Below are 26,516 nucleotides of genomic sequence, written 5' to 3'. Positions count from 1 at the left end.
ATGCCCTGAGAGGAGTCCGCAGAAGGGTGCCTCATCCAATCTCCCACACAGACACTGACCACCTGAGGTCATTGCCTATGTGAGAGCTGCAGGTCCCAGCGCAACACCAGGAACCTCTGATTCTGTCCCTGGAGCTGCCTCTCCATGAGAGTTGCCACTCTCTCAATGGAGGAGGCAGTGCGCTCGGCCATGAGGGTCAACGCAGTGCTCATGCTCCGCATGGACTCCTCCACAACAGAGACCATGGCACACTGACCCTCATGGACCTTCGCCAGATCCTCCTGCACATCCTGCTGGACATCCAACATCTGCCGCCTAATGGACGACTCCAGAAGGTCATCAACTGCCTTCGACCCACCATCGCCCTGGCCCCCAGCAGTCCTCCTACTGGCGGCCTGGGCACTCTCTGCCTCCGCCTGGAGTGTGGAGCGAGTGTGAAGTGCCCTCACCAATGTGCACCAACATTCTAGCTGCCGACCTAATGCCCACAGAGGTGCTGGTGTTTGTGCTGGTGCTTGGTTCAGAGAGCGGGTGTGACGCAGGTGCAAATGAAGCCTGGTGGTCCTCCAGCGTCAGAGGTGGCTCTTCGGGATCCAGAGAGCAAGTGCGTGCTGGCGAATCTAAGGGAGAACAAGAGCATGTCATTAGTTAAAGTCATCACACTGTCACTGTGCATGCCAGGCACCGTGGTGAGACAATGGAGATCTGCATTATGGTGCCACTGTCTTTCAGTGATCAATGGGGACTCCAGGTTTGAGGCTCCCATCAATGAAGAGACTACACGAGAATGGTTGCACAATCCAAAACTCTCACCTCTGTGCCCTGCATTCTTACCTTCGCCTGGCACCCCCACCTCTCCATGCCTAGTTGATCGAGATGCTTGGCACCTTTCCAGCTCCAAGGCATCCTGCTCGTACTGGCAGAGGATGAGGAGGTGTGTGGGTTCCCCGCCTGCCACGAGCTCTCTATGTTATTATGGGATGTCTTCTCCTGAAAGGACAGAGGAGCATGGATTAGTCCACTCTCCACCTGCTGCGCCATTGCAGCCTGGCCAACCCCAGCTGAGGAACACCTGGCAGGGTTCAGTCGAGTCGTGGCCCTCGAGCCCATGAGGCGCTCAGTGCAAGCAGCCAGAGCTCACCGCCTTGACCAGCTCTGGCACCATTGCCAGTTGACACTCAGACTCTAACACCCCTGAGCTCCACAGAGGGATGGCCATCCCAAAACACTTCAACACACTGACCCATGCCAACACGGTAGTCATCTTTTCTGAGTGCAGCAGGTCTTTGAAGTGCTTCCAGCGCTGCACCACTTCATGGCTGTTCACCCAGGCTGCCACCTCCTCCTATGCCCTCTTTGTGAGGTGTGGTGACCCCCTCTTTCCATCTCTGGGGACAAGGGTGTCCCTTCTGGCAGCCACCTCCTCCAGGAGGGCAGCGAGGCACTCATTGGAAAACAGGGGGGCCGAGTGCCCAGCCAATCTCACCTCCCGCCTGGCATCTACATCTTTGTTTGCAGCCATGTCATTGCAGCAGCTCCGATGCTGACAGCCTCCCTGGGACAGCCTGTGCTGTTTTCAAACCGCCCGCCGGGTCATTGGACCCAGTGACCAGCAGCTCCGTCTTCTTGGCTGTTCTGCAGCCAGTGTGAAATCACAGTGCAGCCTGATCACCAGAGTCTGTCAGCTTCCCAATGCTCCTGCTCGTAACCCCCGAGCCCACCCAACCAGGGCAAAGTCCTGCCCATACACACACACATACATACATATCTTCACACATATACATACATACACATGGCACACACACATACATACATATCACACATACACATACATACACATGGCACACACACACACAAACATATCTTCACACATACACATACACACACATGGCACACACACACATACATACATATCTTCACACATACACATACACACATGGCACACACACATACATACATATCTTCACACATACACATACACACACATGGCACACACATACATACATATCACACATACACATACATACACATGGCACACACACACACATACATATCTTCACACATACACATACACACACATGGCACACACATACATACATACATATCACACATACACATACACACACATGGCACACACATACATACATATCTTCACACATACACATACATGCACATACTCATATACTCACACACACATACACGTACTCATACACATATACAAATACACATACATGCACATACCATACACACACATACAGATATATACACATACAAAAACATACACACATATACATACATAAACATAAGCACACAAACATACAAGAACATGCACATACGCATATATACACATACACATAAATATACACATGCATAAACACACACACATACATGCATATACACACACACGTTCACACTGCACATATACATGTGTACGCATACACTCACTACACATACTAGGCTCTGTTTTCTGTCTGCCTTATCCTGGCCACCATATCTCAGAGTGAATGTATAAATAAATAACCTGGAGGCAGATAAGACTCAGCGAGACTGCGGTGAATGTTTGAGTTTTACACCAGCTCATATAGTGAGCACAGTGATTTGCAGTGTACACTGGGGCTGTGAGTTTTCTAATTACAGCTGGTACATTGATGTTGAAATGGTTAATAAGCTATGACTGTGTTGGAGATATTCCACAGCCCTGGTTGGTTGGCTGACTGCCACTCTGAGGGGAGCCTTTCTTTAATAGCTATCGTATGCCCAGGCACGCACAGTCCAACTCGCAAACTCCAACTGAAATTCATGTTTCAAAGCTCCAAGCAAGGTACCAAATCACTGAGAGTGTCATTCTCACTGTGAGTGTCACTCTGTACCTGTGTGCGGGTGTGTGTGTATGTATGTGTGTGTATCTGGGTGTGTGTGGGTGAGTGTGTATGTGTATCTGAGTGTGTATGTGAGTGTGTGTCTGTGTGTCTGAATGTGTGTCTGACAGTGTGTGTGCCATACTCCCAGTGAGCCTGTGTCCCTATGTGTATATCTCAGTGAATGCCTCTCACAGCTTGTCTCACAGAGTGTTTCCCTCTCTCTCTTCTAGTAGTTATGTCTCTGTTTCTGTCTCAGTCTCTCTCACTGTTCCTGTGTTTCTCAGCATTTCTCTTTTATTCCCTCTCTCTGTCTCTCTTTCTAGCTGTCTCTCTGTGTCTTTGTGTGTGTGTGTGTGTGTGTGTATATCTCGCCGTCAGTCTGTCTCTCTCTCTCTCTGTCTCTCACTGTCTTTCTCTCTCTCTCTGTTTCTCTCTCCCTCAGATGGTTGTGTTCTAGCCTGAAAATCGTTTCTCATTCTGTTCTCTCTTTGCAGATTCCTGCCTGATTGAGATTCCAGTTCTTTCTGGAACTCTAGCTCATGATTAACCACTGAGATTAATTTTGCTTGACACCCAGCGATGGTGGGTCACCTAAACTTGCAAGGGATGGATGAGAACTTTGAGACAAAATGTAAGAACTGGGAACGTTTTTTGGACAGTCCTGACTCTGGGCTCCCTCCAAGCCCGAGTCCACCTTTGTTTGCACTTTCTCCAAGGATTCCTGAAGGTGAACGAAGCCCAACAATCTCCAGCGTTAACCCAGCAGCAGCTACAAGGAGCCGGGAGGGCAAACTGGTAAGAAGGACATTTAACTGACAGGGGTGGGGACAAGGAACTGGGGATGATGGAGGGTGTTCACAATACTGGGCTTTTTGTGGATTGTCAAGTTTATTTTGGTGGGTGTTTAGCAGACATCCATCCAATTCCTGCCTCTTGAGCATCCCCCGATACCCATCACTCCGCCCATGGCGGCCATGCCTTCAGCTGTCTGGGACCCTGAGCTCTGGAATTCCTGTCCTAAGCCTCTCTGTCTCTCTATTTCCTTTTTAAGATGCTCCTTAAAACTTCTATATTTGCAAATGTCTGCACTCATTCCTCCTGGGGCTGATGGTAAAAATATTTCCCTGAGGCACCTTGGGGGAATTTGGTTATGTTAATGGTGCTAGATAAATGCAAGCTGTTGTTGTTGGAGTGTTTGGTGTTTAACATGTTGTTGTGTTTGATGATATTTATGAACCAATGAAAAAACACTTTCTAACACAGATGGAGAATTATTCATGTCAGATAATGAAGATAGGAACAGGCTCCCTGACATATACCAGAAGAGATTTCATGTAGAGAAGTGTGAAGTGATGCATTTTAGTTGGAAAAGTGAGAAGGGACAATTTACACAAGATGGTTCAAATTTAAAGGAGGTGCAGGAGTGAAAGACCTGGCGACATTTGTACATAAATGATTAGAGGGTGACAGGGCAGATTGAAAGGGCTGTTTTAAAATGCATTCGGGATCCTTATATTTATTACCAACCAGTACAGCATACAAAACCGAGGAAGTTATAATTGTTCAATAGATGGATACCCTTTTACTGAATCAGACAGCAGAAGACATTCTGTTATTGTTAAACTATAGTTGTGTACAAATACCTGTCTATACTCTTCCCTCCTCTAAGCTCCCCCCATCGGCAAGGGACCCCATCCCGGGAAAAAAAAAACCGAGCTCTTTAAGTACAGGCTTCAATGAGCATCACCTGCTCTAAATTCACTCTGAACTTTGTCCTGTTTACTCTTAAAGGGACCAGCATTTCTAACCTCATCAATGGTGATCTGATATAAACTACCGGTTAGGTTCGAGCTGGAATATTGAGTTCAATTCCGGGCCCCACACTTTAGGAAGGATGTCAATGCTTTGGACAGGGTGTGGAGAAGATTTACCAGAATGATACCAGGGATGAGGGACTTCAGTTATGTGGAGAGACTGGAGAAGCGAGGATTGTTCTCCTTAGAGCAGAGAATGTGAAGGGGAGATTTAATTCAGGTGTTCAAAATTATGAGGGCTTTGATGGAGAAAAAGGGAGAAACTGTTTCGAGTGGCAGGAGGGTCAGTAACCAGAGGGACACAGATTGAAGAGAATCAGGAAAAGAACCGGGGGGGTGGGGGGGATGAGGATAAACCTCTTTTTACAAAATGAGTTGTGATTTGGAATGTGCTGCCTGAAAGGGCTGGAAACAGATTCAATAATAACTTTTAGAAGGAAGTTGAATAAATGCTTGAAGGGGAGATGTTTACAGGAGGCTATGGGGGAAAAGCAGGTCTTATTGGAACTAAATGGATATTTCATTCAGAGAGCCAACATGGAAAGTGGGCTGAATGGCCTCCTTCTGCTCTGTGTCATTCTGATTCTATGACAGATAGATACACACTTATTTAACTGATATTAAACATGGGAGCTGCTGAATTAGTAATTTATATGACAATAAAATCCATGAAAAGTTATAACGATGAAATCTAAATGGAAGTGTTTGATAGTATCCCAAGTATATGTTAAAATAACTGTCCAATACTCACAGTCACTGACTGTCAGTGTAGTTACTGCTGATTTAAGGATGTATTCGATTAGATCCTATAATAATCCCTCTTTGTTACTCAGCTCCTAAACATGCAGTGCCTACAATTCCCCAGGGAGAACTTGGCTGGATTCCCACCTGTAAACACTCACCCAGAGCAAACCCTGCCTCAACTCCATGGGTATTTCTGGGAATTTCTAACAGCTCCCAGCACTATCAGGAAGCATTGTGCTGGATCATGGAATGAAAGTCTGTGTGATTAAGGCACAATCTGCAAATCAAAACTGGAACTCAGTCCAAATTCAGTGTTCGAAAATAAACTGCAGAATTACTGACTGAAAATGGAAAAGGTGCAGGAGGCAGGAAAATAAAAGTACAGAACTAGTTAACCAGCAGGTTACAACTAGTTAAACATCAGGTTACAGCTCATTAAAAACCAGGTTACAGCTAGTTAAACACCAGGATACAGCTCATGAAACACCAGCATTGAACTAGTTAAACACCATTATATAGCTAGTTAAACAGGATACAGCTAGTTAAACGACAGGATTGAACTGGTTAAACATCAGGATACAGCTCATTAAACACCAGAATTGAACTAGTTAAACACCATTATATAGCTAGTTAAACTGGATACAGCTAGTTAAACAACAGGATTGAACTAGTTAAACAACAGGATATAGCTAGTTAAACAACAGGATTGAACTAGTTAAACAGCAGGGGCAGAATTTTAGGTCTGGCAGGCGGGCAGTGCCAGGACGATTGGGTGTAAAATACTGCGAGAAGACATTGGGCGAGTATTCTGGCCTCACCCTGTACATGTGTAATTTTCAGGCTGATGGACATGAGCGGCTGTCAGAGCCACACCTGCTCTCAATGAAAAGGCCACTTTGGGTCATTGAAGACCCAATTGATCGGGATTTCACGTTGTCTGGGTGATTTCACTCTCATCACACGGGCAAAACAGGCAGGCGGGCAGCCCACAATTTGGTAAACCTCATCCCCGGGCGGGATAAAAAGGGTCAGCAGCATTGCCAGTGTGAGTAGTGAGGAGTTTAGGGGATAGTTTGCTGCTGGTTGCTTATTGGTACTTGGCAGCTTCACCTCTGTTCGCGGCTTGATTCTTAGCATTTCCAGGATTCAATGGCGTCTCCAAGGCCCCCGGAGGATTCAGGCCGTGTGGACTCTTCAAGGTATCAGGCAGCCTTCCCTTACCCTGGGAATGGGGATTGTGGCCTCCTCTGAGGAGGAAGAGAGGGGCAGAAGGAGGAGGAGGCCAGGGGTCCCAGTGCAGCCTCCAGGGGAGGGAGCTGTGGGAGGAGAGGTGCAGGCACAGGGGGTGCAGGGCCAGGAGGTAGTCCAAGGAGGAAGGGGCTGCAGAAGACGCCACTATCCTGCTGCCTGGGTTTACAGGCAGCGATGCAGCTACCTCAATATGTCTGAGGTGCAATGCAGAAGGAGGCTCCGTCTCTCCAGGAAGACAGTGACCTCCGCTGGTCAGATGATTGGGCTTGAGATCAGCTCCAACTGTGTGGGTGGACACCCCATGCCAGTGGCTCTGAAGGTCACAGCTGCCCTCAACATCTAAGCCTCTGGCTCCTTCCAGGGGTCGGTGGGTGATCTTTGCGGTGTCTCCCAATCAGCTGTCCACATTTGTCACAAATGCTCTGTTCAGACTCGCATTGACCTTCATCCACTTCCGCTGGGACCAGGCCAGCCAGACACAGTGAGCCAGAGGCTTCACGGCCATTGCTGGCTTCCCCCGTGTCCAGGGTGCTATAGACTGTAGACATGTGGCCATCAAGGCACCAGCAGGTGAGCCCGGTGCCTTCGTCAACAGGAAGGGCTTCCACTCCATGAACGTGCAGATAGTGTGTGACCACAGGATGCTGATTCTACAAGTCTGTGCAAGGTACCCAGGCAGCTCCCACCACACCTACATCCTCAGACACTCCCAGGTGCCGGGGCTCTTCAGTGCTCCAGCCCGGCTGGATGGATGGCTGCTGGGTGACAAGGGCTATCCCCTCAGAAGGTGGCTCATGACACCTCTCCACCATCCAAGAACAGAAGCTGAGCAGCGGTACAATAGGAGCCTCCACAAGGGCTGTGATAGGGAGGATCATAGATCTTCTGAAGATGTGCTTCCGATGCCTGGACCATTCAGGGGGAGCACGACAATACCCCCCAGAGCGGGTATCACTGATTGTGGTTTCATGCTGTGCTCTCCACAATCTGGTACTGGCGAGGGGGAACCCACTGGAGGAAGAGGATCTTGAGGCAGCTCCACAGGCCACAGAGGATGAATCCAGTAGTGAGTCAGAAGAGGAGCAGAGTGAGGAGAACACTGAGGGTGTGGAGGCAGACTCCAGGAACCTCCAGGGAGGCAGGGACACCTTGATCCAACCCTCATTCAGCTGCAGGTCCCAGCGCAACACCAGGAAGCCCTGATTTTGTCCCTGGAGCTGCCTCTCCATGAGAGTTGCCACTCTCTCAATGGAGGAGGCAGTGCTCTCAGCCATGAGGGTCAACGCAGTGCTCATGCTCCACATGGACTCCTCCACAACAGAGACCATGGCACACTGACCCTCATGGACCTTCGCCAGATCCTCCCACACATCCTGCTGGACATCCAACATCTGCCGCCTAATGGACGACTCCAGAAGCTCATCAACTGCCTTCGACCCACCATCGCCCTGGCCCCCAGCAGTCCTCCTACTGGCAGCCTGGGCACTCTCTGCCTCCGCCTGGAGTGTGAAGCGAGTGTGAAGTGCCCTCACCAATGTGCACCAACGTTCTAGCTGCCGATCTAATGCCCACAGAGGTGCTGGTATCTGCGCTGGTGCCTAGTTCAGAGAGCGGGTGCATGTGAAGCCTGATGGTCCTCCAGCGTCAGAGGTGGCCCTTCAGGGTCCTGCGATTGAGTGCGTGCTGGCGAATCTAAGGGAGAACAAGGGCATGTCATTAGTTAAAGTCATCACACTGTCACTGTGCATGCCAGGCACCATGGTGAGACAATGGAGATCTGCATCATGGTGCCACTGTCTTTCAGTGATCAATGGGGACTCCAGGTTTGAGGCTCCCATCAATGAAGAGACCACACGAGATTGTTTGTACCACCCGAAACTCTCACTTCTGTGCACCGCACTCTTAACCATCGCCTTACACCCCAGTCTCTCCACAGCTGCTTGATCGAGGTTTGTGGCGCCTCGCCAGCTCCAAATCCTCCTGCTCGAATCTGGCTGGGATTCGGAGGCTTGGGGGGAACTCTACCTGTCCATGACCTCTCGATGTTACGTCTTGTCTTCTCCTGAAAGGACAGAGGAGCATTGATTAGCCCGCTCTCTACCTGCAGCCTGAGTAACACCTCGCAGGGCACATCCGAGTCGTGGCCCTCGAGCCACAAGGCACTCAGCCCAAGCAGCCAGGGTTCACCCCCTTGGCCAGCTCCGGTGACGGTTGGCAATCAGACTCTCACACCCCTGAGCTCCATGAGGGGATGGCTAGACCTTAACACTGATTCATGCCAATACAGTATTCACCCTTCCCCAGCACAGCAGCTCATTGAACCTTGTGCGGCACTGCAACCATGTGCGCTGCACAACGTCGTGGCTGCTGACCTGGACTGCCACCTTCTCCCGAGATTTTTTTGTCCGGTTTGGTGGCCTCCTCTTTCCAACTCTGAGGATGAGTGTGTCCCTCCTGACAGCCACCTCCTCCAAGAGGACCGCGAGGCACTCATCCAAAGCCGGGGGTACTGAGTGCCTATCTGACCCGCCATTCAGCTGCACTTGGGGCCATAACTTCGGTGTTCAGAACGCTGCAAATATGTTCCTCCCTGGCAGCCTTCAAGAAGCTGCTTGTGCCATTTTCAAACCACCTTCCGGGTCGCCATTGGACCCGGTTTCCAACAGGGAGCCCCCTCTGCTGCCTGCCCCTTCCCAACGATCGGGAAGACCTTGAACAGCCAGCATGAAATCGCGACTTGGGGCTGAATGTGGGCAGTAGGCCCTTTCCCAGTCCAGGCCCACTGGTCACGTCAGCTGGTCAAGGGTAAAATTCAGGCCCAGGATACAGCTATTACACACCAGGATTGAACTAGTTAAACACCAGAATTGAATTAGTTAAACATCAGGATACAGCTAGTTAAATGCTAGGATTTACCTAGTTCAACACCAAGAAACTACTAGTTAGGTATCAGGATTGAACTAGTTAAATATTAGGCTACAGCTAGTTAAACAACAGGATTGAACTAGTTAAACACCAGGATTAGACTGGGTGGGATATTAAATAATGTGGGGAGTGATGGGGAGAGTGGGATTAGACTGGGTGAGATATTAAATAATATGGGGAGTGATGGGGAGAGTGGGATTAGACTGGGTGAGATATTAAATAATATGGGGAGTGATGGGGAGAGTGGGATTAGACTGGGTGAGATATTAAATAATATGGGGAGTGATGGGGAGAGTGGGATTAGACTGGGTGGGATATTAAATAATATGGGGAGTGATGGGGAGAGTGGGATTAGACTGGGTGAGATATTAAATAATATGGGGAGTGATGGGGAGAGTGGGATTAGACTGGGTGAGATATTAAATAATATGGGGAGTGATGGGGAGAGTGGGATTAGACTGGGTGAGATATTAAATAATATGGGGAGTGATGGGGAGAGTGGGATTAGACTGGGTGGGATATTAAATAATATGGGGAGTGATGGGGAGAGTGGGATTAGACTGGGTGAGATATTAAATAATATGGGGAATAATGGGGAGAGTGGGATTAGACTGGGTGAGATATTAAATAATATGGGGAGTGATGGGGAGAGTGGGATTACACTGGGTGAGATATTAAATAATATGGGGAGTGATGGGGAGAGTGGGATTAGACTGGGTGGGATGTTAAATAATATGGGGAGTGATGGGGAGAGTGGGGTTAGACTGGGTGAGATATTAAATAATATGGGGAGTGATGGGGAGAGTGGGATTAGACTGGGTGAGATATTAAATAATATGGGGAGTGATGGGGAGAGTGGGATTAGACTGGGTGAGATATTAAATAATATGGGGAGTGATGGGGAGAGTGGGATTAGACTGGGTGAGATATTAAATAATATGGGGAGTGATGGGGAGAGTGGGATTAGACTGGGTGAGATATTAAATAATATGGGGAGTGATGGGGAGAGTGGGATTAGACTGGGTGGGATATTAAATAATATGGGGAGTGATGGGGAGAGTGGGATTAGACTGGGTGGGATATTAAATAATATGGGGAGTGATGGGGAGAGTGGGATTAGACTGGGTGAGATATTAAATAATATGGGGAGTGATGGGGAGAGTGGGATTAGACTGGGTGAGATATTAAATAATATGGGGAGTGATGGGGAGAGTGGGGTTAGACTGGGTGAGATATTAAATAATATGGGGAGTGATGGGGAGAGTGGGATTAGACTGGGTGAGATATTAAATAATATGGGGAGTGATGGGGAGAGTGGGATTAGACTGGGTGGGATATTAAATAATATGGGGAGTGATGGGGAGGGTGGGATTAGACTGGGTGAGATATTAAATAATATGGGGAGTGATGGGGAGAGTGGGATTAGACTGGGTGGGATATTAAATAATATGGGGAGTGATGGGGAGAGTGGGATTAGACTGGGTGAGATATTAAATAATATGGGGAGTGATGGGGAGAGTGGGATTAGACTGGGTGAGATATTAAATAATATGGGGAGTGATGGGGAGAGTGGGATTAGACTGGGTGAGATATTAAATAATATGGGGAGTGATGGGGAGAGTGGGATTAGACTGGGTGAGATATTAAATAATATGGGGAGTGATGGGGAGAGTGGGATTAGACTGGGTGAGATATTAAATAATATGGGGAGTGATGGGGAGAGTGGGATTAGACTGGGTGAGATATTAAATAATATGGGGAGTGATGGGGAGAGTGGGATTAGACTGGGTGAGATATTAAATAATATGGGGAGTGATGGGGAGAGTGGGATTAGACTGGGTGAGATATTAAATAATATGGGGAGTGATGGGGAGAGTGGGATTAGACTGGGTGAGATATTAAATAATATGGGGAGTGATGGGGAGAGTGGGATTAGACTGGGTGAGATATTAAATAATATGGGGAGTGATGGGGAGAGTGGGATTAGACTGGGTGAGGTATTAAATAATATGGGGAGTGATGGGGAGAGTGGGATTAGACTGGGTGAGATATTAAATAATATGGGGAGTGATGGGGAGAGTGGGATTAGACTGGGTGAGATATTAAATAATATGGGGAGTGATGGGGAGAGTGGGATTAGACTGGGTGAGATATTAAATAATATGGGGAGTGATGGGGAGAGTGGGATTAGACTGGGTGAGATATTAAATAATATGGGGAGTGATGGGGAGAGTGGGATTAGACTGGGTGAGATATTAAATAATATGGGGAGTGATGGGGAGAGTGGGATTAGACTGGGTGAGATATTAAATAATATGGGGAGTGATGGGGAGAGTGGGATTAGACTGGGTGAGATATTAAATAATATGGGGAGTGATGGGGAGAGTGGGATTAGACTGGGTGGGATATTAAATAATATGGGGAGTGATGGGGAGAGTGGGGTTAGACTGGGTGAGATATTAAATAATATGGGGAGTGATGGGGAGAGTGGGATTAGACTGGGTGGGATATTAAAGTGTGTGGGAAGTGATGGAGAGAGTGGGATTAGACTGGGTGAGATATTAAATAATATGCGGAGTGATGGGGAGGGTGGGATTAGACTGGGTGAGATATTAAATAATATGGGGAGTGATGGGGAGAGTGGGATTAGACTGGGTGAGATATTAAATAATATGGGGAGTGATGGGGAGGGTGGGATTAGACTGGGTGAGATATTAAATAATATGGGGAGTGATGGGGAGAGTGGGATTAGACTGGGTGAGATATTAAATAATATGGGGAGTGATGGGGAGAGTGGGATTAGACTGGGTGGGATATTAAATAATATGGGGAGTGATGGGGAGAGTGGGATTAGACTGGGTGGGGTATTAAATAATATGGGGAGTGATGGGGAGAGTGGGGTTAGACTGGGTGAGATATTAAATAATATGGGGAGTGATGGGGAGAGTGGGATTAGACTGGGTGGGATATTAAATAATATGGGGAGTGATGGGGAGAGTGGGATTAGACTGGGTGAGATATTAAATAATATGGGGAGTGATGGGGAGAGTGGGATTAGACTGGGTGGGGTATTAAATAATATGGGGAGTGATGGGGAGAGTGGGATTAGACTGGGTGAGATATTAAATAATATGGGGAGTGATGGGGAGAGTGGGATTAGACTGGGTGGGATATTAAAGGGTGTGGGAAGTGATGGAGAGAGTGGGATTAGACTGGGTGAGATATTAAATAATATGGGGAGTGATGGGGAGAGTGGGATTAGACTGGGTGAGATATTAAATAATATGGGGAGTGATGGGGAGAGTGGGATTAGACTGGGTGAGATATTAAATAATATGGGGAGTGATGGGGAGAGTGGGATTAGACTGGGTGAGATATTAAATAATATGGGGAGTGATGGGGAGAGTGGGATTAGACTGGGTGAGATATTAAATAATATGGGGAGTGATGGGGAGAGTGGGATTAGACTGGGTGAGATATTAAATAATATGGGGAGTGATGGGGAGAGTGGGGTTAGACTGGGTGAGATATTAAATAATATGGGGAGTGATGGGGAGAGTGGGATTAGACTGGGTGGGATATTAAATAGTGTGGGGAATGAGGGGAAAATGGGATTATTTTAGGTGGGTGATGGGTTGAATGGTCTTTTCCTGTTCTGGAAGATTCTGTGATTATATTTGTTCATCTCTTGCTTTTTTGTTAATACACTGAACTGATCGTATGTCTGGTCAGTTGTGGAAAGTGTCTTGCTGCTCTGAGAAGGAGAGCCTCTTGTTCTCACTCATTTTGTTGGCAGTCCCAGTAACACTAAAGTTCCTGAAGGCAGTTTGTTGTTGGTGGGTTGAATGGTGCTGAGCTCAGCACTGGAGAGTCAATCTGTCTCAGACTGAGAGAGCTGTCTGGAGTAAGAGTGATCTGGTGGATTCTCCTCACTGTGTTCAGTGTCAACAACTGGATTTTAGAACTTTCCTCACGTTGGTTTTCGAAACACAGCTGGCTGTTTATTGAGAGCTGGGTTTTCTGACTAGTGTTAGGGTAAGAATGTCACTCCACAACATGGGTGAAATATTAGGAATATAATGATGACAAAGCATAAAAAGAGGATGTGAATATTGTACCTGTGTGTGTTTAAACAGTGCTTGTTATCACTAATGTTCAGACTAAGAAACATCGCCCAGGTAAAACTGTATTAACAAAACAGTGCAGAAGTTTGGGAGTGGGGAGATGAGGTATAGAGGAGGGAGATGGGGTATAGGGGAGGGAGATGGGGTATAGGGGAGGGAGATGGGGTATAGGGGAGGGAGATGGAGTATAGGGGAAGGAGATGGGGTATAGGGGAGGGAGATGAGGTATAGGGGAGGGAGATGGGGTATAGGGGAGGGAGATGGGGTATAGGGGAGGGAGATGGGGTATAGGGGAGGGAGATGGGGTATAGGGGAGGGAGATGGGGTATAGGTGCTGGCTAGGGGAAGGAAGGTGGGGGAGGGATTGGGGTTGGAGAAGCTGAAGATCAGCCTGAGAGCCTGGGTTTGGGGAGCATTCCTGTTCCTCTTGGCCCACAAGAAGTGCTGGAAAAGCTACTTCTGCAGCACCCGCCTTCCTCTAGAAGCAATTTCATGCCTGGGAAAGCCACACAGCAACTGTGAAATTTCAAACCGCTTCCTGATTGGACTGTGGGAACTCGACTTCAATATGTTAATGGTGGCTCCTCGTCTCCATTGCACACGTTCACTTCTCCCAGTGTTCACCAATGTTAAATTGGCAACATGCATGTGTGCTGTAATCACACTTTCAGGTACCAGGGTTAACTCATTAACCCTCAGCCCCCACTGATCATCCCTTGCCCATCGGAGGACACTCTTAGTAAGGCTGGAGAATTAACCATTCTGAGATAGTTTAGGATTTAGAATCTGTCCTCACCTAGTGGGGATGGGATAGGGTGGGGGGGGGGTGGGGGGTGGGGTGGGGGAAGGGATCAAAAAAGGCTAAAAGGTAGAGATAAACAATGGATGGAAATACATTTAAAAATAATGGAAACAGGTGGGAAAAGAGAAATCTATATAAATTATTGGAAAAAAGAGGGGACCGGAAAGGGGGTGGGGAAGGAGGAGAGAGTTCATGATCTAAAGTTGTCGAACTCAATATTCAGTCCGGAAGGCTGTAAAGTGCCTAGTCGGAAGATGAGGTGCTGTTCCTCCAGTTTGTGTTGAGCTTCACTGGAACAATACAGCAAGCCAAGGACAGACATGTGGGCATGAGAGCAGGGTGGAGTGTTGAAATGGCAAGCGACAGGGAGATTTAGGTAATGCTTGCGGACAGACTGAAGGTGTTCCACTCTCTTTAGACCCTCTCTCTTACACTCAGTCCATCCTCCCACTGTTTATCTTCTCATTCACACTATCTCCATAATCTCACACTCACTCCATCATGTCTCCCCTACAAACTGTAACCACACAGCTCCACTTAATCCCCACAAAGAATCTAATCTGAGCACCGATCACACACTGGCTCCCAGGATAGCAATGAACGAAAAATCCTGACGCGCCACTCCTTGATTTAGTCAGAGATATTCTGGATGGATCAGACAGTCATGTGGTATGTTACATGTGGTATGTTACATGTGGTATGTTACATGTGGTATGGGCTATGACTTGATTAAACAATGCGGCACACAAAACAATTACTTCAACAGGAAAACTCAACAGCAACACTTACAGTCAAGATTCACTGCTTTGGGATGAAGTGGGTGTCGGTGGAGGGATCACTATAAATTTCATAACTCTCAGTCCCCGGGAATGTGACAGCACATTCTGTACGCATTGGAATCAAAGAGATTATTTCGTTAACATTTATATTTATAGTTACACTGTGCTTATACTTCTCTATCTTCTAATTTCTAGAGAAAAGAATCCCAGTCTATTTAATCTTTCCTGATAGGTATAAACTCTCACTTTTAGCATCATCCATTTTATCAGTTCTGCAATCTCTCCAGTGCCTCTACCTCCTTTTTATAAAATAATGAGCGAATTGCACACAATACTCTCTGTCTACTCAACCTAAGGTACGTTATAAGTACTTCCTTAGTACAAACCTTCCAATAGTGCAGCGCTCCCTCCGTACTGACCCTCTGACAGTGCAGCACTCCCTCAGTACTGACCCTCTGACAGTGCAGCACTCCCTCAGTACTGACCCTCTGACAGTGCAGCACTCCCTCAGTACTGACCCTCCCGACAGTGCAGCATTCACTCAGTACTGACCCTCTGACAGTGCAGCACTCCCTCAGTACTGACCCTCCGACAGTGCGGCACTCCCTCCGTACTGACCCTCTGACAGTGCAGCACTCCCTCAGTACTGACCCTCTGACAGTGCAGCACTCCCTCAGTACTGACCCTCCCGACAGTGCAGCGCTCCCTCAGTACTGACCCTCCGACAGTGCAGCGCTCCCTCAGTACTGACCCTCCCGACAGTGCAGCACTCCCTCAGTACTGACCCTCCCGACAGTGCAGCACTCCCTCAGTACTGACCCTCCCGACAGTGCAGCACTCCCTCAGTACTGACCCTCCGACAGTGCAGCACTCCCTCAGTACTGACCCTCCGACAGTGCAGCACTCCCTCAGTACTGACCCTCCGACAGTGCAGTGCTCCCTCAGTACTGACCCTCCGACAGTGCAGCACTCCCTCAGTACTGACCCTCCGACAGTGCAGTGCTCCCTCAGTACTGACCCTCCGACAGTGCAGCACACCCTCAGTACTGACCCTCCGAAAGTGCAGCACTCCCTCAGTACTGACCCTCCGACAGTACAGCACTCCCTCAGTACTGACCCTCTGACAGTACAGCACCCCCTCAGTACTAACCCTCCGATAATGCAACACTCCCTCAGTACTGACCCTCTGACAGTGCAGCGCTCCCTCGGTACTGACCCTGCGACAGTGCAGCACTCCCTCAGTACTGACCCTCCAACAGTGCAGCACTCCCTCAGTACTGACCCTCTGACAGTGCAGCACTCCCTCAGTACTGACCCTCTGACAGTGCAGCACTCCCTCAGTACTGACCCTCCAACAGTGCGGGGCTCACTCGGTATTTCACTGAGGGCGGTGCCTTGATTATTTGTTCAAATTTTCAGGGTGAAATTGAATCCATGATCCAGAGGGAGTGAGTTGCTACCTATTCGGTTACATTGCCACCTTTATTACTGAAAGATACAGTGCACAACTCTTACTCTCCTCTTTATGCCCAGCAATTTGTTCTGAGGGTGTCTAGCCATTTTCTGAGGGGTGTCTAGCCGTGTTCTGAGAGATGTCTAGCTGTGTCCTGAGGGGTGTCTAGCCGTGTTCTGGGGGGTGTCTAGCCGTGTTCTGCGGGGTGTCTAGCCGTGTTCTGAGGGGTGTCTAGCTGTGTTCTGAGAGATGTCTAGCTGTGTCCTGAGGGGTGTCTAGCCGTGCTCTGGGGTCGTCTAGCCGTGTTCTGGGGGCGTCTAGCCGTGTTCTGGGGGCGTCTAGCCGTGTTCTGGGGGCGTCTAGCCGTGTTCTGGGGGCGTCTAGCCATTCTTGTTTATTTGGTGTGGTTTGTTTCCAGATTCCCTACTTCGTCCTGAATTCACCCGCAATGGATCCAAGGCCCAGGATGCACCCTGTGTTTTTTGGTGAAAGAATTGAAGTCAAATGTGAATCAGCGCAGGAAATACGGTAAATACTGAGGGAAATACGGTAAATACTGAGGGAAATACGGTAAATACTGAGGGAAATACGGTAAGGATTAAGGGAAATACGGTAAAAACTGAGGGAAATATGGTAAATACTGAGGGAAATACGGTAAATACTGAGGGAAATACGGTAAGGATTAAGGGAAATACGGTAAAAACTGAGGGAAATATGGTAAATACTGAGGGAAATACGGTAAATACTGAGGGAAATACGGTAAATACTGAGGGAAATACGGTAAGGATTAAGGGAAATACGGTAAAAACTGAGGGAAATATGGTAAATACTGAGGGAAATACGGTAAATACTGAGGGAAATACGGTAAGGACCGAGGTGGCGATTCACTATGTGCTTGTGCAGGAAAGCTCTCGGTGATGTCCCATCAGCGGCCAGAGAATGAGAGCCACATCCCACAGCCAGCCTCCCATTCAGTAACAATCCCAAAGGACCAGAGAATTGGGAATGTTCTCTTCAATATTAAAGCCGAGGGTTTGTAGGGAGTGAATAGGAGAGGGTGATTAGACAGGGTGGGCAGTGAGACTGGATTGAAACTGGCTGCTTCCTGAAGACAGCAGAGTCCTGTTTCTCTGCTGAAATATTGGTTGGAATATTGAGAGGTGTGGTTGAACATTTAACAGGCAGTTAGTTAAACATTCATCCTGTTTGCTCAAATCGTGCTGATTAAATCATTTTTAGTTCAGTCCACCTGTTGCCTGGAACTGAAAGGTTCTTATCAAATTCAAACTGTTTCAGAGGAAGATGACCTGAGTTTGTGAGGTGGTCCAGTCAGGAATTCATGTTTGAGATAAAAGATTAATTTCTTGTTAGGGATTAGCTACTCGAAGGCCTGGGAACCAGCACTGACCCTGGCAGCAAATCAAACAAAGAATGTTTGAAAATATTTCAGCAGTTTCTGATGTGACATCCCAAATGACCAGTCGCTTGACCACTGCCCCTGTCCCAATCCCCGAATCACTCAGGCCTGACACCTGACCCCGATCTGACCCCTGCCCCTGTCCCAATCCCCGAATCACTCAGGCCTGACACCTGACCCCGATCTGACCCCTGCCCCTGTCCCAATCCCCGAATCACTCAGGCCTGACACCTGACCCCGATCTGACCCCTGCCCCTGTCCCAATCCCCGAATCACTCAGGCCTGACACCTGACCCCGATCTGACTCCTAGCCCTGACCAATGTCTACTCCTTATCCCAACCTTGACTCCGACCTGACCCAGGCCTGAAAACTGACCCTGGTCCAGCCTGACCAACCCCTGTCCTTGGCCTGACCCCCGGCCCCAATTGGCACCTACTCATGACCCGATCCTTGCTCCCAACCCCAACCAATTCCAACTCGCTCTCTGACCTTGACTGCAACGCTGAGGTTGGTCTAACCCCACTTAACCCCCCCCCACTAGCCCGTTTTCTAAATCTCTCAGTGATATTGGCTCATTTCTCACTGAGCAAATCCAAACCTGCTGCTGTCTCCGTGGAATCTGGGAAGTGGAGGGATATTCCATTGGAGGGAAATGGAGGGATTTTCCATTTGCTTCCTCAGTGAATTTGTCCAGGTGTCTTTGTTGTCACTAACTCTCACTGAGAGCCACAAACAGGGTTGGTGACATTTTTGTTGACTTTTCCTCAATAAAACTTGACAGATATGGTCTGAAATGTTGCTCTTTTGATTCCTGATTTGAACCAGATTGTGATGTGATGTCATTGTTCACTCAGATACTGAATTTTAACAGTGAAAGTTTCACTGTAATGGAGGAAACCTGTAGATAATGACTGTGCTGATTGTCTGGTGTTAGCAGCTGGATGAATGTGTGATTTGTCCAAGAAATACTTCCCTCCAATATAATCCTGAGCTAATTTAAACAGTGAGGACACCGTGCAGAGGAGCAGGAGGGGTTCCAGAGCAGATACCACCTCTAGTGCGGCTCACACTAAATCCCTCACCCCGGTCCCAATCACTGCTGACTGAAGTCAGAGAGAAGAGGACAAATTCACTCACACAGACCGAGTGAGGCTCTCACTAAGTAAAGAGAGTGTACCAGACAGAGGCTGACATTTGAGAAAGGAACTTGGGACAGACCGAAGAGGAAAGCGTGCTTACAGCATCAAATAGCACAATTAATCCGATAATAAAGGCAAAATACTGGGGATGCTGGAAATCTAAATCTAAAACAAAAACAAAAAGTGCTGGAAAAACTTCAGCAGGTCTGACAGTCTCTGTGGAGAGAGAAACCGGTTGAGGGCCTCTTCTCTCCTACAAGATTTCTGTTTCTCTCTTTCACCCTGTTCATCTTCATTGCTTTCCACTTCCCTCCTGGTGTTTGACAAGGTGTTCACTAAAACCCGCTTTCACAGCCATATCTCCTTTCTCAGTGACTGTCTCCGTCTCCGACTTACCCCACGTAAGTTCCATCCCTCATGTTTCAAATCCACCCAGGATTACAGGTATCTCCGGGACATACAGCTTTCCTCGGACTGCTCTTCCCGTCACATCCTGAGATCCACACTGAGTGCCATATGTCTCCATATGAACACACTCAACCTCTCCCTCCAGCAGCACTGATTCACCCTATCTCAAAGCCACCCATACCCCCAGTTTCATTTTATTCTTCGTCTAATCCGAAATACTGAATACAGCTCCTCACACCCCGCTTCCTGTAAGGACTCCATCCCATTCTCTCAGTTCCTTTGCCTCCGTCGCATCTGTCCTGATGATGCTACCTTCAAAAACAGTTCCTCTGACGTGTCCTCCTTCTTCCTTAACCGAGGTTTTCCACCCACGGTCGTTGACAGGGCCCTCAACCGTGTCCGGCCCATCTCCCGCGCATCCGCCCTCACGCCTTCTCCTCCCTCCCAGAAACATGATAGGATCCCCCTTGTCCTCAATTATCACCCCACCAGCCTCCGCATTCAAAGGATCATCCTCCGCCATTTCCGCCAACTCCAGCATGATGCCACCACCAAACACATCTTCCCTTCACCCCCCTTATCGGCATTCCGTAGGGATCGCTCCCTCCGGGACACCCTGGTCCACTCCTCCATCACACCCTACAGCTCAACCCCTCCCACGGCACCTTCCCATGCAGCCGCAGAAGGTGCAACACCTGCCCCTTCACTTCCTCTCTCCTCACCGTCCAAGGGCCCAAACACTACTTTCAAGTGAAGCAACATTTCACTTGCACTTCCCTCAATTTAGTCTACTGCATTCGTTGCTCCCAATGCAGTCTCCTCTACGTTGGAGAGACCAAACGCAGACTGGGTGACCGCTTTGCAGAACACCTTCGGTCTGTCCACAAGCATGACCCAGACCTCCCTGTCGCTTGCTATTTTAACACTCCACCCTGCTCTCATGCCCACATGTCTGTCCTTGGCTTGCTGCATTGTTCCAGTGAAGCTCAACGCAAACTGGAGGAACAACACCTCATCTTCCGACTAGGCACTTTACAGCCTTCCGGACTGATTATTGAGTTCAACAGCTTTAGATCTTGAACTCCCTCCTCCATCCCCACCCCCTTTTTCATGCCCCTTTTCTCCATATTCATTTTTGAAATTTTTATTAATTTTTTCCCTTACTTATTTTCATTATTATTTTTAAAATTAATTTCCATTCTTTGTTTTATCCCCAGCTTTTAGCCTATTTTTGATCTTTCTTCCCCCCCATCCCCCACTACCCCCACTAGGGCCATCTGACACTTTCCAGAGTCCTTACCCTGGTCCGGCCATTATCATATTTTGCTTTCTTAAAGTCACCATTAGCACCTCCTTTAGCCACGATCACCACCATCAACACCCCTTTGTCCTTTTGTTTATGAATCTTTGGTAATCTCTCCTTTGCCTCCTCCTACCACTGACCCTCTATCCAGCTCCACCCATCACACCCCCTCAATCAGTATAAATTTCATCACATCCTCTACCTCCCTTTAGCTCTGATGAAGAGTCACACGGACTCGAAACGTTAACTGTATCTCTCTCTCCGCAGATACGGACTCGAAACGATAACTGTCTCTCTCTCTCTCTCTCTCTCTGCAGATACAGACTCGAAACATTAACTGTCTCTCTCTCTCTCTGCAGATACAGACTCGAAACATTAACTGTCTCTCTCTCTCCGCAGATACGGACTCGAAACGATAACTGTCTCTCTCTCTCTCTCTCTGCAGATACAGACTCGAAACATTAACTGTCTCTCTCTCCGCAGATACAGACTCGAAACGTTAACTGTCTCTCTCTCTCCGCAGATACGGACTCGAAACGATAACTGTCTCTCTCTCTCTCTCTCTGCAGATACAGACTCGAAACATTAACTGTCTCTCTCTCTCTCTGCAGATACAGACTCGAAACGTTAACTGTCTCTCTCTCTCTCTCTGCAGATACAGACTCGAAACGTTAACTGTCTCTCTCTCTCTCCGCAGATACAGACTCGAAACGTTAACTCTCTCTCTCTCTCTCTCTGCAGATACAGACTCGAAACGATAACTGTCTCTCTCTCTCTCTCTCTGCAGATACAGACTCGAAACATTAACTGGCTCTCTCTCTCCACAGATGCGGACTCGAAACGTTAACTGTATCTCTCCGCAGATACAGACTCGAAACGTTAACTGTCTCTCTCTCTCTCTCCGCAGATACAGACTCGGAATGTTAACTGTCTCTCTCTCTCTCTGCAGATACAGACTTGAAATGTTAACTGTCTCTCTCTCCGCAGATACAGACTCGAAACGTTAACTGTCTCTCTCTCTCCGCAGATACAGACTCGGAACGTTAACTGTCTCTCTCTCTCTCCGCAGATACGGACTCTAAACGTTAACTGTCTCTCTCTCTCCGCAGATACGGACTCGAAACGTTAACTGTCTCTCTCTCTCTCTCCGCAGATACGGACTTGAAACATTAACTGTCTCTCTCTCTCCGCAGATACGGACTCGAAACGTTAACTGTCTCTCTCTCTCTCCGCAGATACGGACTCGAAACGTTAACTGTCTCTCTCTCTCTCTCTCTGCAGATACAGACTCGAAACGTTAACTGTCTCTCTCTCTCCGCAGATACAGACTCGAAACCTTAACTTTCTCTCTCTCTCTCTCTGCAGATACAGACTCGAAACGTTAACTGTCTCTCTCTCTCTCCGCAGATACAGACTCGAAACGTTAACTCTCTCTCTCTCTCTCTCTGCAGATACAGACTCGAAACGTTAACTGTCTCTCTCTCTCTCCGCAGATACAGACTCGAAACGTTAACTGTCTCTCTCTCTCTCCGCAGATACGGACTCTAAACGTTAACTGTCTCTCTCTCTCTCCACAGATACGGACTCTAAACGTTAACTGTCTCTCTCTCTCTCCGCAGATACAGACTCGAAACGTTAACTGTCTCTCTCTCTCTCCGCAGATACGGACTCTAAACGTTAACTGTCTCTCTCTCTCTCCGCAGATACAGACTCGAAACGTTAACTGTCTCTCTCTCTCTCTCCGCAGATACAGACTCGAAACATTAACTGTCTCTCTCTCTCTCCGCAGATACAGACTTGAAACGTTAACTCTCTCTCTCTCTCTCTCTGCAGATACAGACTCGAAACGATAACTGTCTCTCTCTCTCTCTCTCTGCAGATACAGACTGATACTCATTCTGATATACCTCACTCTGATACACCCTCACTCTGATACACCCTCACTCTGATAAACCCTCACTGAGTTACCCTCACTCTGATATACCCTCACTCTGATATACCCTCACTCTGATATACCCTCACTCTGATATACCCTCACTCTGTGTTACCCTCATTCTGATATACCCTCACTCTGTGTTACCCTCACTCTGAGATACCCTCACTCTGTTACCCTCACTCTGATATACGCTCACTCTGAGTTACCCTCACTCTGATATACGCTCACTCTGAGTTACCCTCACTCTGTGTTACCCTCATTCTGATATACCCTCACTCTGTGTTACGCTCACTCTGAGATACCCTCACTCTGATATACCCTAACTCTGAGTTACCCTCACTCTGATATACCCTCACTCTGTGTTACCCTGACTCTGATATTCCCTCACTCTGATATACCCTCACTCTGTGTTACCCTGACTCTGATATTCCCTCACTCTGATATACCCTCACTCTGATATACCCTCACTCTGATATACCCTCACTCTGATATACCCTCACTCTGATATATTCCGTCACTCTCTTATAACCTCACTCTGTGTTACCCTCATTCTAATACACCCTCACACTGTTACCCTCATTCTGATATACCCTCACTCTGTGTTACCCTCATTCTGATACACCCTCAAACTGTGTTACCCTCATTCTGATATACCCTCACTCTGAGTGACGCTCATTCTGATATACCCAGCTCTGTGTTAGCTCACACCAAGTTACCCTCAATCTGAGTTACCCTCACTCTGAGTTAACCTCACTCTGAGTTAACCTCACTCTGAGTGACCCATACTCTGAGTGACCCTCACTCTGAGATACCCTCACTCTGAGATACCCTCACTCTGAGATACCCTCACTCTGATAGACACGCATACTGAATTACCCTCACTCTGATACACCCTCACTCTGATACACCCTTACTCTGAGTTACCCTCACTCTGATGCACCCTCACTCTGATGCACCCTCACTCTGATACACCCTCACTCTGATACACCCTCACTCCGATACACCCTCACTCTGAGTTACCCTCACTCTGGTGCACCCTCACTCTGTTACACCCTCATTCTGATACACCCTCACTTTGATACACCCTCACTTTGATACACCCTCACTCTGATACACCCTCACTCTGATACACCCTCATTCTGATATACCTCACCCTGATACACCATCATTCTGATATACCCTCACTCTGATTTGCCCTCACTCTGATACACCCTCACTCTTAGTTACCCACGCTGAGTTACCCTGTCACTCTGATACACCCTCACTCTGATACACCCTCACTCTGAGTTACCCTCACTCTTTGTTACCCTCAATCTGATATACCCTCACTCTGATACACCCTCACTCTGATATACCCTCACTCTGATATACCCTCACTCTCATACACCCTCACTCTGATACATGCTCACTCTGAGTTACCCTCACTCTTTGTTACCCTCACTCTGATATATTCCGTCACTCACTTATACCTTCACTCTGTGTCACCCTCATTCTGATACACCCTCACTCTGTGTCACCCTCATTCTGATACACCCTCACACTGTGTTACCCTCATTCTGATATACCCTCACTCTGTGTTACCCTCATTCTGATACACCCTCACACTGTGTTACCCTCATTCTGATATACCCTCACTCTGTGTTACCCTCTGAGTGACCCTCACTCTGAGTGACCCTCACTCAGAGATACCCTCACTCTGATATACCCTCACGCTGAGTTACCCTGACTCAGAGATACCCTCACTCTGAGATACCCTCAATCTGATTTACCCTCACTCTGATTTACCCTCACTCTGATAGACACGCATTCTAAATTACCCTCACTCTGATACACCCTCACTCTGATAAACCCTCACTGAGTTACCCTCACTCTGATACACCCTCACTCTGATACACCCTCACTCTGATGCACCCTCACTCTGATGCACCCTCACTCTGATACACCCTCACTCTGATACACCCTCACTCTGATACACCCTCACTCTGATGCACCCTCACTCTGATACACCCTCACTCTGATACACTGTCACTCCGATACACCCTCACTCTGAGTTACCCTCACTCTGGGTGCACCCTCACTCTGTTACACCCTCATTCTGATACACCCTCACTCTGATATAACCTCACTTTGATACACCCTCACTCTGATACACACTCACTCTGAGTTACCCTCACTCTGACACACCCTCACTCCGATACACCTCCATTCTGAGTTACCCTCACTATGATACACCCTCACTCTGATATACCCTCACTCTGATATACCCTCACTCTGATACACACTCACTCTGACACACCCTCATTCTCATATACCTCACTCTGATACACCATCATTCTGATATACCCTCACTCTGATACGCCCTCACGCTGATACACCCGCATTCTGAATTACCCCCACTCTGATACTCCCTCACTCTGATATACCCTCACTCTGAGTTACCCTCACTCTTTGTTACCCTCACTCTGATATACCATCACTCTGATATACCATCACTCTGATACACCCTCACTCTGATACACCCTCACTCTGATACACCCTCACTCTGATGCACCCTCACTCTGATGCACCCTCACTCTGATACACCCTCACTCTGAGTTACCCTCACTCTGATACACCCTCACTCTGATGCACCCTCACTCTGAGTTACCCTCACTCTGAGTTACCCTCACTCTGAGTTACCCTCACTCTGGGTGCACCCTCACTCTGTTACACCCTCATTCTGATACACCCTCACTCTGATATAACCTCACTTTGATACACCCTCACTCTGATACACACTCACTCTGAGTTACCCTCACTCTGACACACCCTCACTCCGATACACCTCCATTCTGAGTTACCCTCACTATGATACACCATCATTCTGATATACCCTCACTCTGATACGCCCTCACGCTGATACACCCGCATTCTGAATTACCCCCACTCTGATACTCCCTCACTCTGATATACCCTCACTCTGAGTTACCCTCACTCTTTGTTACCCTCACTCTGATATACCATCACTCTGATACACCCTCACTCCGATACACCCCCACTCTGAGTTACCATCTCTCTGATACACCCTCACCCTGATACACCCTCACTCTGATACACCCTCACTCTGATACACCCTCACTCTGATACACCCTCACTCTGATACACCCTCACTCTGATACACCCTCACTCTGATATACCCTCACGCTGATACACCCTCTCTCTGATATACCCTCACTCTCATACACCCTCACTCTGATACACCCTCACGCTGATACACCCTCTCTCTGATATACCCTCACTCTCATACACCCACACTCTGATACACCCTCACTCTCATACACCCTCACTCTGATATACCCTCACGCTGATACACCCTCTCTCTGATATACCCTCACTCTCATACACCCTCACTCTGATACACCCTTACTCTGAGTTACCCTCATTCTTTGTTACCCTCACTCTGATACACACTCTCTCTGATACAACCTCACTCTGATGCACCCTCACTCTGATATACCCTCACTCTGATATACCCTCACTCTGATACACCCTCACTCTGATACACCCTCACTCTGATACA

The 26,516-nt window shown here is 48.0% G+C and overlaps 1 protein-coding gene across 1 annotated transcript in view; it reads left to right on the top strand.

The window, feature by feature from the left end:
* The first annotated feature begins 3,437 nt into the window (after positions 1-3,437).
* rflna (refilin A) overlaps positions 3,438-26,516 on the top strand; it is a 72,910-nt gene continuing 49,831 nt past the window's right edge. The window contains exons 1-2 of the mRNA XM_041180590.1: positions 3,438-3,656; positions 17,172-17,281. Coding sequence (XP_041036524.1) covers positions 3,441-3,656; positions 17,172-17,281 — 326 coding nt within the window. The 5' untranslated portion in view covers positions 3,438-3,440. The remainder of the gene's footprint in view (positions 3,657-17,171; positions 17,282-26,516) is intronic.

Source organism: Carcharodon carcharias (genome assembly GCF_017639515.1).
Source record: "Carcharodon carcharias isolate sCarCar2 chromosome 13 unlocalized genomic scaffold, sCarCar2.pri SUPER_13_unloc_2, whole genome shotgun sequence".
Lineage (NCBI taxonomy): Eukaryota > Metazoa > Chordata > Chondrichthyes > Lamniformes > Lamnidae > Carcharodon > Carcharodon carcharias.
The sequence above is the reverse complement of the archived record's forward strand: the minus strand, read 5'-3'. Positions and strand labels throughout refer to the sequence as shown.